This window comes from Grus americana, chromosome 20 (assembly GCF_028858705.1).
Source record: "Grus americana isolate bGruAme1 chromosome 20, bGruAme1.mat, whole genome shotgun sequence".
Classification (NCBI taxonomy): Eukaryota; Metazoa; Chordata; class Aves; order Gruiformes; family Gruidae; genus Grus; species Grus americana.
The window spans coordinates 10,513,151-10,526,238 of record NC_072871.1 but is presented as its reverse complement, the minus strand read 5'-3'; the positions used below and the strand labels follow the sequence as shown (position 1 = coordinate 10,526,238).

The 13,088-nt window shown below is 48.2% G+C and overlaps 2 protein-coding genes across 13 annotated transcripts in view; both read left to right on the top strand.

The window, feature by feature from the left end:
• NOTCH1 (notch receptor 1) overlaps positions 1-3,410 on the top strand; it is a 44,279-nt gene extending 40,869 nt beyond the window's left edge. For both annotated transcript variants that reach the window (XM_054848755.1, XM_054848754.1), the window contains exon 34: positions 25-3,410. In XM_054848755.1, coding sequence (XP_054704730.1) covers positions 25-1,494 — 1,470 coding nt within the window. In that variant the 3' untranslated portion in view covers positions 1,495-3,410. The remainder of the gene's footprint in view (positions 1-24) is intronic.
• Positions 3,411-7,957: 4,547 nt separating this feature from the next.
• SEC16A (SEC16 homolog A, endoplasmic reticulum export factor) overlaps positions 7,958-13,088 on the top strand; it is a 32,360-nt gene continuing 27,229 nt past the window's right edge. For 2 of the 11 annotated variants that reach the window (XR_008579992.1, XM_054848406.1), the window contains exon 1: positions 7,958-8,113. The gene's annotated coding sequence lies outside the window, so the exon portion shown is untranslated. The remainder of the gene's footprint in view (positions 8,114-13,088) is intronic. The other 9 variants (XM_054848407.1, XM_054848410.1, XM_054848411.1 and 6 more) reach the window with 6 other exon arrangements.

The window sequence follows — 13,088 nt, the reverse complement described above, 5'->3', positions numbered from 1 at the left end:
TAACCCTCTTTGCTGGGTTCCTAGGAGGAGACCCCACTGTTCCTCGCAGCCAGAGAAGGGAGCTACGAAACCGCCAAGGTCCTGCTGGACCATTTCGCCAACCGTGACATCACGGACCACATGGACCGGCTCCCACGGGACATCGCCCAGGAGCGCATGCACCACGACATCGTGAGGCTGCTGGACGAGTACAACCTGGTGCGGAGCCCGCCGCTGCACAACGGCCCGCTGGGGGCACCCACGCTGTCCCCACCGCTCTGCTCTCCCAACAGCTACATCGGCAACCTGAAACCTGCTGTCCAGGGCAAGAAGGCCAGGAAGCCGAGCACCAAGGGCCTGAGCTGCAACGGCAAGGATGCCAAAGACCTCAAAGCCAGGAGAAAAAAATCACAAGATGGAAAAGGATGTCTGCTTGACAACTCCAGTGTGTTGTCTCCGGTGGACTCCCTGGAGTCACCCCATGGGTACCTGTCGGATGTTGCCTCTCCTCCGCTGATGACGTCTCCATTTCAGCAGTCCCCTTCCATGCCTCTGAATCATCTGCCAGGCATGCCTGATGCCCACATGAGCATCAATCACCTCAACATGGCGGGGAAGCAGGATATGGCCCTGGGAAACTCCAGCAGGATGGCCTTCGATTCGGTGCCGCCGCGTCTCTCTCACCTCCCCGTCTCCAGCCCCAGCACGGTGATGAGCAACGCCCCGATGAATTTCTCCGTCGGCGGAGCGGCCAGTCTGAACGGGCAGTGCGACTGGCTCACCAGGCTGCAGAACGGCATGGTCCAGAATCAGTACAACCCGATGAGAGGCAACATGCAACCGGGAGCGCATCAGCAGACACAAAACCTCCAGCACGGCATGATGACCTCCCTGCACAACGGCTTGCCCACCACGAGCTTGTCGCAGATGATGAGCTACCAGGCCATGCCCACCACCCGGCTGGCTTCCCAGCCTCACCTGATGCAGAGCCAGCAGCTCCAGCAGATGCAGCAGCAACAGCTCCAGCAACAAAACATGCAGCCGCAGCAGCAGCCGCAGCAACCCCAGCAGCAGCCGCAGCAGCAGCAGCCGCAGCAGCATCACAACCCCAGCTCCAACGCGAGCGGCCACATCGGCCAAAATTTCCTTGGTACCGAGCTGAGCCAGCCTGACATGCAGCCGGTGAGCAGCAGTACCATGGCAGTCCACACGATCCTGCCTCAAGATTCCCAGATGCTGCCCACGTCTCTGCCATCCTCCCTCGCCCAGCCCATGACCACCACGCAGTTTCTAACTCCACCTTCCCAGCACAGTTATTCCTCCCCCTTGGACAACACCCCCAGCCACCAGCTCCAGGTGCCCGACCACCCTTTCCTAACGCCGTCTCCAGAGTCGCCGGACCAGTGGTCCAGCTCGTCTCCTCACTCCAATGTGTCCGACTGGTCCGAGGGCATCTCCAGCCCTCCCACGAGTATGCAGTCACAGATGGGACACATCCCCGAAGCTTTCAAGTAAAAGATGGTGTTTCAGAGACGCTGGCGCTCAGTGGGAGTTAGAAGCTTGAGGGAGATCTTTTTTAAAAGGACGTTGGATGCTTTTATTAAAGGATCCTTTTTAAATATGTTTTTATAAAAAAAAATAAAAAGACAAATTAATTCCTTTTTTTTTAGTATTTATTTATGTACTTTTTATTTTACATGAAAACACTGCCTTTTTATTTATATGTTCTATTGTTAAGAACTCAATGTGGAACACCAGTTGTGTTTCAAGAAATCAAAAAATTAGGTTTTTATAGGACATTCTCTTTTGTTTGGGGGGTTCATTGTGTTTGATTTGAGAGGAAATGTTTATGTAAAGCTATAAGCAATGATTTGTGATTCTGAAATGTCATTAATTTATTTTTTTCTCTTTCAACTTGGAAAGAGAGGTAAGAAAGAAAAGGGGAAAGTAAAATTGACTAAAAATACCACTCCTTAGGGGAAAAAAAAATTAAGTATGGACAGATTTTTGAAATGTACTTTAAAATGTTTCCTTTGCTATTATATCTGAGAGGACATTTTATGGTACCAGTCATGAATCTTTGTTTAAATTTCAGTATTATATAGTTGTACATTTGCCTTGATAATAGAAATTTTTGTTCTCTCTCATTTTTCTATATATAAAAAAATATATATTTAAATGATTTTTATGATCTAAAAAAAAAATAAATCAGGATTATAGACCTGTAAGAACAAGTTCTAAGCTAAAAACACCCCTACATAACATGAATACTGTCCCCCACCAAAAAAGATGTGTATTTGCCAAACTTTTAAGAGAACAAGCCCATAACTATGGAGTATATCCAAACCCGTAACTGTGGAGTTTATACGCAAAGGAGACTTCATTTTACTTTGAATATCTTTACTGGTTTTTTTGTTTTGTTTTGTTTTGTTTTCGTGTTTGCATTTGAGTAACTGTTTAAGAAATAAATGCCAATATAAACTTGTAAACCACATCCTTATTTTAAGGATGGCCTGCCTATTTTAAAGAAGGCGTGTCTATTAACGCAGACAACCTGAGTGAGATTACAAAGCATTATAACGCTGCCACCGCCAAGTGCTCGCCCGTATCCGGCTCCTCTGGCAGCGCAGATTGCTGGGTGCTCAGTGGAAAGCGCTGCTGGTTTTGGTGGGATGCTGGACTGGCTAAACAGGAGGGCGAAGGACAGCACAGGTGAGTCTGTGCTGTGAAACGTTAACATTTTGTTCTTGTTAGTCTGGAGTGATGCATCTTTTTTTATATTGATGTACACTCTTTCTGTGTATCATGTAAAATATAGTATAAGCCTGTGGCAGATTTAATGTTTGTAAATATGTTTGGGGGGTTTTTTTTAAGAAAAGGTGGATTTTGTTTCAAAAATCTAAATGAGCAAGTCTTAAATGCATCATAAATATATCACCTTATAGAGGTGTTGGAATATCACTCACTCGGGTGCAAAGGCAAGCAGACACCCTAAGACTAGATATGTGTATGGGACAGGCAAATAGAGAACAGTTCATCAAGAAAACCTGAGAAAAGGATTCCTTTTCCTCGTTCCTTTTTATTAGAACACCAAATAAAATGGATATTTCTCAAGGCACAGCACCTTGCTGAGCACTCATCTTAGTTAACATTTCAGACCATTGTTATTGTGACATGCCTGAGTGATAAAAACATCACGTGGTGTTGAATCTTCCTATGTTTTATAAACTAGAGTGTAGTTTAAGAAAAGATATCTTCTGTAATAAAGTTATCTACATGCAAAGTTGTAGTTTGCAAAAATGATGTATTTTTTTTGGTTAACTGATTTGCAATAAATGATGCTTCTGGGCATCTAGATTTTACTAAAACCGGAACTTAGTGTTTTTGTTACGGATTGGTTGAAGCCTGGGCTTGATACCTGCCGTCTTTCAATCCTGCAGGGCTGCCTCGGCACAAAGTACCGGCGCTTTCCTAATGTCTTGTTCTCTGGGTTAAAGCTCAGAGTTCTCTTTAACTTGTGCAAAGCTCTCGCAGACGTGAGACGTCTGGTTTGAGCAAGGCAGGAGGGGCTCTGCCCAGGTAGCCCTTTACCTGCGCTGGGGATGCTCTGATGTCCTCTCAGGCCTCTGCCGTTAGGTCGGGATCTAAAAGGAGAAACGTTGAAAAGCTGTTTTAAAGACCATCGCTCACACATGTTCAAAGTACTGTATTCTGTCACTTTAAAGCTTTGCTTTCTGACCAGTTTTTAGGAGCGTTCTCGGGCTGATGCGACAGCCAAGGGTATAAAATGGCCACATGCTTTTAATTACATACAGAGCTCTGTTTCCATAGGCACTACGAGTGGTGTTAAGAGTTATGTATAGCGCTTCCTACTTCACACACAGCGCTGAGCATATGGCCGGGCGCTCAGATGTGGTGGCTTGCACAGATAGAAACTGGAAATCCATCCGACGACACCGCCGAGGGGCAGCAGCACCCCAGGGAATTTCACTAATGCCACTCCGGGCACAAACACCGCGCAGAAACATTTGCTGTCCTTGTTGCACTCAAGATTTTTAAGGTAATTTAATTTAATTCTTTCTTTTCCCCACAAGGACTCTGTAGTCCAAATGCAGCTCCAAAGTCCCCAAATAACTGGATATAAATAGCCGAGCCGTGGACCTCCTCCCAAATCAGATAAGCCTGGTAACTCCTGGAATGCTGGTATTTTCCACTCCACGGCCAGGGAGGGAGCGGGCATGTGTGTACATGTACCCGGTATCCAGCCCCAGACGGATTCGGGGCCGCCAGACAGTTGCTGTACCACGGGTCAGAAGCTGGTGCTGCAGCTGTGGCATTTTACGTGCCACCCAGCAGCAGTGAAACGCAGTACCTTCAGAGGTCAGGCAGGCAACGTGCCAGCGTGCGCTCCCTGCCAACTCTGTGGAAAGGGGTATTTAACTGAAGACGAATCCCTCTTCCCCCTGCAAAACGTGGTTCACCAGTGAGGATCTCATTACCCCAAGGGACACCCTGGAGATGGGCTTCCTGAGACGTGCTCTTCCCCGCCCCCCCCAAGTTGTGTCTCGCTGCATCCCATCTGGGATGCGCTAGATGAAGTGTGTCTGCCTTCCCCGCGATTCGCACATGTGCTGTCCATGAATCACGCCTGGGAACATCCAGCCACGTTCCCACGCAGCCCATCCTTCCAGGCTTCTCCCACACGTACACGTCCCAGCGCTCATGCCCACGGCTGGCTGTGAGCAGGGCATGTCCCCTTGCTGCCAGCGAGACTGGGAGAGGCTCGAGCCAACGTGAGGCGTTAGTAAGACTCTCTCCTGTCTGGTCTAGTGTGCAACACTCCGGTCACTCATGGTTGAGGCGGGAATTTGGCCTGGAATGGATTAAAAAAAAAAAAAGGGGGTTATGAGGATGTGCAAAAGAACGTGACATTGCAAGAGGCAACTAAACACGTGGCTCATTTAAGAAGCGAGGGGCTGCAAAGGGAAAACAAAAAGGTCTGCATTGGCACATGAATAGGTACTAATGCATTGGCCATGAGGTAATTCAAACTAGAAGACAGAAAAGATTTTCTAAGCAGCAGAGGAGTAAGGACACACAGTTCAGTTTTTAAGGGTTTAGCCCCCAATGACTTGTACATTTACGAAGGCGTACGGTGACCCACCAACTCCTGCCAGTCACGGGTACATGAGATGATCGTGGGGTCGCAGATCCCCAGCTGCGATTGAGGCAAAGTTAAATGAGAAAGAAGAGAAATGGCCCCAATTTCAGACCCTCTCTCCACCCTTTGGGCTTTCCCACCAACTCTGTCCAGAAGGATCTGCCTTTCCCCAGTCCCCTCCGACCAACCCACGCCGTCCAGCCGCAAGCTCATCTCTACCTCATGTTGGTAAAGATGCTGGGAGCTGAATTTCAAGCTCTCACATCAACAGAAGATGGGGAGGAATGAATGGGTCATGGCAAGCGCAGTTGTTTTACCATTACAGGTGAAAAAGGCTGAGAAGCACTAAAATTACATCCCATGCCAAGGGAAGGGCTCAGAAGCGTGTGTGTAAGACGAGATTAGCACCGAGCTATTTTGATGGCAAGTATGTTGATGCTATGAGGAATCGGTGCGTCTGAACTATTTGTTTACATGCTGGAGGGCTTGGGGTTTTTTTATTCTTTGTTTTCATTATTCCTGCTCAATTAGATGGGACATTTAGAAATTGCTACTCTGTATTGCTTTTACCCCCAGGCTATCGGTGTTTGCTCAGAAAGTTGCTAACAGCTGCTTGAACCCTGATTGCCGAATTGTTACTGCAGCTCCAATCACCCCCTTAAGAATGTACAAAAGGAGCCAAATCCACCTAAGGTGTAGCCTCTCTCGAGTTACACACGGGGTAATGTGATTGCGGTAGTTTGAATAATCACAGCAACCAAATGAGTAAATAAATACAGCTCAGCTTGTCCGAGTTGGATAGAGAATACTGATACTCAGAAACTCTCCTTTAGCTATTTCCCCAGTTTCTGAACTCAGAAAATGATCCTTTTAATAGCGAGCTCCTATGACAGGGCTGTGCTTATGGTTGCCTGCAGCCTGAAGGCCGAATAAATTATCAGAAATTAATGGGAAAAGGTCAGTATCGTTTGCGTTGTACCCCAAGTAACCTGATGAAGCAGAAAAGAAAGACACACGCTGTCCTCTTCCCACCAGCAATTCTTATTTGTAATGGGCCGCTCTTGAGTGCAGGACTGCCTGCATTTGCTGAGTACAGCAACTCAGTTTGAAACCTTCAGGGTAAAAAGGGATCGAATGTCACAACTGTGAAAGGGATCGAATGCAACAATTCTTTATAATCACATACCTACCAGAAGAAGAGCAAAGGTGAGATCCCAGCATTCGTGTTTGCATTGCGTGTGTATGTGCGTAGGTATATAAGAAGAGGGTTAGATATGTAACATAAATATATTGCTGTAGATACAGATGTAAGCTGTTGATGGTATTTACAGAATATTTTTTAAAGGCCAATCAGGCTAATTAAAATCATGTTTCCTCAGATTACACCTGTTGAGGGAAATATCAAGGGAGGACCAGGGCTTTATCTGCAATTCATGCCTGCGTAGGGAAATGGTATTTGACAAGCTGGTTTATAAGGATGTTCCTACAAAAGAGGGAGATGAAAGGCACTTTAAAAATCACAGCGCTGCCTCTGGTTCCCACACCAGCATCAAAGTGCTGCTTCCCCTGCTCGGGCTGGGCTTTGAGGATATTACCCCGCTTTAATGATGGAGCCTCTTGCGCTGGTAATAACCCTCGATTAAGATGTTTGTTTAGGTCGTTTGTATTTTCCTCTCCAAGGCTTGTTGTTGGGTGCAGAGCAGCAGTGGCACGGCCGAAAAGGAGACACGGCTTTCTGGCGCTCGAACAGGGCCTCCCGCTTCACGGTTGTGTGAAACAGGGCCTCGGAGCAGAGCCGGAACGCGGAGCGAAGTCTTCAGACTTGCACCTCACCGTTTGATATCGCGTCACGATCTCGCCTAAACAAAAACCCGCACCCGAAGAGAGGGTTCCCAGGAGAAGGGCCGTTACCAGCCCCTGAGTTAGCGCACCCAGGGACGGGTGGGTGCCGCAGGCCTGAGCCGAGCCGCAGCTCCCGGGCACTGGTGCGTCAGCCTGCCGAGCGTTCCGTCACTAACGGCCCTTCCCCAGTCCGGCATCCGCGGGACAGAGACCTCGCTCTGCAGCGAGCAACGCTTTCTTACATTTGCCTCTTCCTCCAAAAAACCCAGTTTTTCCCCTTCTCTTCACCGGCCCCAGGCAGTGCCCCCACCCGCCCTGCTCCCCCCCCCACCCCGGCCCCTCTGCCGTCAGCTCCCGCCCTGACAGAGCGGGCCCGGGCTACGGCCCAACGCGGGGCCGGGCCGGCGGTGCTCTGTCCCGCCCTGGCGGCCGCCTTCGCCACTGCACCCGCCCGAGGAAACCCGAGGGCTCGGAAGTCCCGGTGGACGCTGGGCCGGGCCGCAGCCTGCCGTACCCAGCAGCTGCCTGAGACGACCGGGATCCCCCCACGGGGCCGCGCTCCGCCAAACCCCGGCCGGTGGGAGCGAGGCCCGTGGCGGGCAGGGGGCTCGGCAGCGCGGTTTCCCCTCCCGAGGAAGAGCCCCCCCCCCCCGGCACGCCCGCAGGCCGAGCGGACAGCCGGGAGCGCCCCACCGACCCGGGATAGGCGCAAAGACCGGCCGCGCCCGCAGCCGCCCTAGCCGGGACTCGAACCGTTGACACCCGAGTCCGCATCCGTACTGCGCCTGCGCCAGACCGTGACGTTGTCGACGCCGCTTCCGCCCTTAGTTTTGTGGGCTTTGGTGGTTTTTTTTTTTTTTTTTGTCCTCCGACATTTCTGCCTTCCCCCTTTTCCCTTTAAAGGAACGCGGAAGGGCGGGGGGGGTAGTGGGAGAGAAACACAAACAACTGCGCGCGGCGCCGGATTCCGCACGCGCCGTGGCGTCATCGCGCGACGCGGCGTGACACGTCGGCGGCAGCGGAACTTCGAGCCGGATGTTCCAAGATGGCGGCGGAGGGGGCCGGTGCTGCGGCCGTGAGGGGGGGCGGCGCCCGCTGCTGAGAGGCCTCTGTCGGTGGGGGGGCTGCCAGGTACCGTAGGGCGGGGCCGGGCGCCGGCGCAGCGCGGGGGGCGGCTGAGGGAAGGGGCGCGTCGGGCCGGGGGGCAACCGGAGGGCTGGGGATCCCTGGCGGGCTCCGTCAGGAGCTCAGGGCCTGAGGTGCGGGCCCCGGGGCTGGCGGCGGCCGGTGCCCCCTCTGTGCGGCTGGAGCTGCCCGGCGCCGTCGTGCCTCAGCGCGGGTGGGCCTCGGGGCCGTGGCGGTCCCGGGACTCGGCCCCTGGTCCCGGTTGGGGCAGGTTGTGATGCCGCAAGGAGGGGCGAAGCGGTGAAACGCTGCCGCAGTCAGCGGGGCTGCGTTGCCGAGACGTCTTTCCCTGCAGGATTTGGGTTGTTCTGGGTCGCCTCGAGTGCCCCGGTGGGACAGGCGCACGCACTGCGGGCGTTCCGAGCGCTACTTCTTGTGGTGGGGGAGAGAAAAAGAGATCTTGCGGTCAGAAGTATTGCCTGACGTTCGTTATCACGTATTTCTTTTGATGAGACGCAATACTTCTGGCAACTCAGGGTTGTTTTTGTTCGAGTTGTCAAGTGTCATAGGTCTGTGCTTTATTGGAGTAGCAACTGGTGCTGACTCAGTAGTACGGTTGCATTAAAGTGTTCAGGACCTGCTGGTGTGATGGACTGGTGGCCAGTCTCCCTCACAAACCAAAAGGGACTGTTGTGTGCTGCTGCTGTCATGGGTCACATTAAGCTCTGTGCTTTTGATTCCCAAAGAGCTCTTTTCACTGAATAACATTTGTAACTACAGTTGCCATTTGAGAAAGCTAATAGGAAGCTATCAGCTGTACTAAAGATGTAGAATGTGTTCAGTCTGAGCATCATCCACATCTGTGCAGATGTGCAACTGTCTACATAGAAGAAAAATCTGAAAAACAAATGTCCCAGATACTGACTTTAAAGCTGCCAATCTCATTTTCCAGCTATTCTTGTCTTGGGGATTGCAGTGGGGGTTTTTATTCACTTTGTTCTCATTGTTAGGAATCTGTGTATGTGAGCATGTTAGTTATTGTTTGGTACGTGCGCATGTGCGTGCAGACGTGTGTGTGTGTATATGTAGGTACACATGAGAATGAAAATTAGTACTCTGTAACCTGCTTTGTGGGCATACTTATTCTTGTTTAAGAGTATTTATTTAGCTTATGTCCCTTGGAGATAGGATTAAATTAATTCCCCCAAAATAAATTATTCCTTCGTGCAGATAAATTTTCACAGAGGAGTTTAAAACTAATCATGGCTATAGAGCTCATCAGGTGAAATTTATTGATGGCCTTGTCTAGAAGGTAGTTTTAATCTTTTTTTCTTTTCCTCTTTGGTAACATTTTCCTGGCATGTCTGGAAACACTTTCTGCAATTGTTATTTCTGGTGACTAATGTTTAGCAGGCTGCTCTGTATTATCTATTAATAAACCTGCTGAAAGTTAAGAATTTCCAGACTAGATAAAGCAGAGATGGATTGATCTTAACTTACGTAGTTATTTCCCGTTTATAAATTTCTTCAAATCAGCATTTCTGTTAATACTGGATTGGGAGCAGGGAGGGTCAGTATCACCGAGTTGATATCTTCTGTTTAAATTACCTGACATGGGCACGTTCGTTTTATTTGGACTTAATTCTTCACATCTTGCATGCTTTCACTACTGTGTGCAGTCTGTTAATATTAACTTTCCTTCTGTAAGGAATCTGATACCCTCGTATTGAACTTCTGTAATGCAACATTAGAGATCTTGTTCTAGGAATGACAAGCCAGCGCTTTAAAGTAGAACTCTACACTTATTTTAATTAGCTAATTACTGGTACTGGTTGTTACAAAAATGTGGTAAAGTATTGGGATTTTTTTTCTTTGTGTGCATCTGATAAGACACTGTAAGGGGTGGAGTCCACATTAGAAATTTGGAAGTGGGTATTTAAGTTATAAAAACAGTTGGCTTTTGTGCTCGGCTGTATTTCAGAAACAACTTTTCTATTAAGAACAGAACTGTTAAGTAGATATCAACATTTTGTTCAGTTAGGTTAGTGCTTTCCAGGAGATAACTGTTTTGGCAGATGTTTTAATTAGCTTTTTCCCTTCCCCACTTTGCAGTATGTTGCATAAAAACACTTGTTTGTTTGGAAGGGAGGGAGGAGCTTTTGCAGTTAGGTTCATACAGTAAAGAACGTGATGAAAAATAAATGGGGATGTCCAGAATGGATGTCCCCCAGCCTGGGGTTTCTGAAGCATTTGGAAAATGAGGTGGGTGTTTAGGCAGGGTTTTCTGGCAACATGGCTGGGAGGAAGCATGGCCAGCTGGAAAACCTTCACCTTGGTATCATAGTAAGAGAAAAGATTGCAAAGCACTAAAACCTTTTTGTAAGTATTCCTTGATAAGGATTCAACAGGCAGCTGTGTTTCAAAAAGAACGTTGAAGACAAATGCAAGTAATGCATGAAACTGATGTAGCTACGTTTCTATTTAATGTTTTTCTGTTGAAGTCAGTTTCTGGTCGTCTTTCCCATTTTAGCAAAACATAATTGTTAACAAATTTACAAAGTCTTAAGATATGTCTATGAAATATATGGATATCAGGGAGAAGTCGAGAAACTCTGTTGACTGATGCTTCAGGCCCTCTAAAAGAGGCACCTGGATTATACATAGGACTGTTGCATTCTACAGTGATGAGCAGAGAAATTTTTCCCTAGTTGTACTGATGTTTGATAAAAGTCTGTATCGATCATGCTGTAGTACCAATCAGTATGCTTTTTATTGGAATTTTTTAGTTATAAATCTTTATGAAATACATGTAGTTATGCAGTGTTCACTCAATATATATTTTTGTTAACTAGAAACCAGAAGTGTTTTGCATTTGAGCTTCTCTGTAGCTATTAAAATTTTGGCTTGCTTACAAACATCTGACTTTTCTGGCTTCCCATTTTATTAGTCTTACTGACGAGATGCTGAATCTTAAAAAAAAAAAAAAAACAACTGAAAATTGCACAGCTTTTGTCTGTCTTCTCTAAACAGAAGTGCATCTGGTATGAAACAATTGCCATGGGTACTTCACTCTACATGATATAAACCATATTTGTTGTGTACTATTAGAAAACATTTAGCAAAGCATTTGACACTGTCCTGCACGACATCCTTGTCTCTGTCTTGGAGAGACATGGATTTGACGAATGGACCACTCAGTGGATAAGGAATTGGCTGAATGGTTGCACTCAAAGAGTTGTGGTCAATGGCTCAACGTCCAAGTGCAGACCAGTGACAAGTGGCGTTCCTCAGGGTCGGTATTGGGACCAGCGCTGTTTAACATCTCTGTCAGCGACAGGGACAGTGGGATCGAGTGCACCCTCAGCAAGTTTGCCAATGACACCAAGCTGTGTGGTGGGTCGACACGCTGGAGGGAAGGGATGCCATCCAGAGGAACCTGGACAGGCTGGAGAGGTGGGCCTGTGCAAACCGCATGAAGTTCAACAAGACCAAGCGCAAGGTCCTGCACATGAGTTGGGGCAATCCAAGCACAACTACAGGCTGGGCAGAGAACGGATTGAGAGCAGCCCTGAGGAGAAGGCCTTGGAGCGTTGGGGGACAAGAAGCTCAACATGAGCCAGCAATGTGTGTTCACAGCCCAGAAAGCCAACCGTGTCCTGGGCCGCACCACAAATAGCGTGACCAGCAGGTTGAGGGAAGGGATTCTCCCCCTCTACTGCGCTCTCATGAGACTCCACCTGGAGTACTGTGTCCAGCGCTGGGGTCCCGAGGACAAAAAGGACATGAGGCTGTTGGAGCAAGTCCCAGAGGAGGCCACAAAGATGATCTGACAGCTGGAGCACCTGTCCTGTGAATACAGGCTGAGAGAGTTGGGCTTGTTCATCCTGGAGAAGAGAAGGCTCTGGGGAGACCTTATTACAGCCTTCCAGTCCCTAAAGGGGCCTACAGGAAAGCTGGAGAGGGACTGTTGACAAGGGCATGGGGTGACAGGGCAAGGGGGAATGGCCTTAAGTGGAAGCAGGGGATATCAAGATGAGATCTGAGGCAGAAATTCTTCCCTGTGAGGGTGGTGAGGCCCTGGCACAGGGTGCCCAGAGAAGCTGTGGCTGCCCCTGGCTCCCTGGCAGTGTTCAAGGCCAGGTAGGATGGGGTTTTGGGCAGCCTGGGCTAGTGGAGGGTGTCCCTGCCCATGGCAGGGGGGTGGAACTGGATGGGCTTTAAGGTCCCTTCCAACCCAAACCATTCTAGGATTTTATGAAAACAAGACTGTCACATGTTGCTAAAGCTTCACTGAGCTGAACTGGAAAAGTACTGAAGAACAACTCTGGTTTTGTCAGCTTCCCTCCTCCCTAGATTGTTAAGGGATGATAAAACTGAAAAATACATGTTTCTGATTAATTTACTGAACATCCTGTGTACCAAATTCCGAACTGGTATCGTTTGGAATTCTTGCTGGCAGAGTTGGAATACTTCTGTGCCTGTTCTTTCCGCTCTGAAATATAGCTATAACTCTGATACTGTGCCAAAGTTCCACTAGTGTTAAAGTGACATTAGTTAATAAGTGGGGGGAGTTGATTGTCTTTTATTTTCTTAAATGCAGTTTTTCTATTATGCAGCATTCATTTAGAAGAGAGAATATTTGTGATGAAAACTCAGTTGCCTTTCTCAAAATAAATAACACTGCTGTCCTACACAAAGTTTTCTTTATTAAAACAAAAATGGATTGTGTTCTGTTCAGGGGAGTAACTTCTGATGAATTCTTTCTTGAGATGCTTGCTTCTCATCTTACCTGTAAAAAGGTCCATTCACATTGAGCAACAGTGCAACAGAGCTGAAGATTGTCTGTAACAGAATTAGAGTTAGATAATAATTTCTCAACTCTTTATAATTAAATTGAGCTTACCATAGTGCTTGCAGCTTCTATTGTAGGCTGACTGCTGCTGTGTCTTGTCTATGATGCATATTTCTACTTAAAATGGAT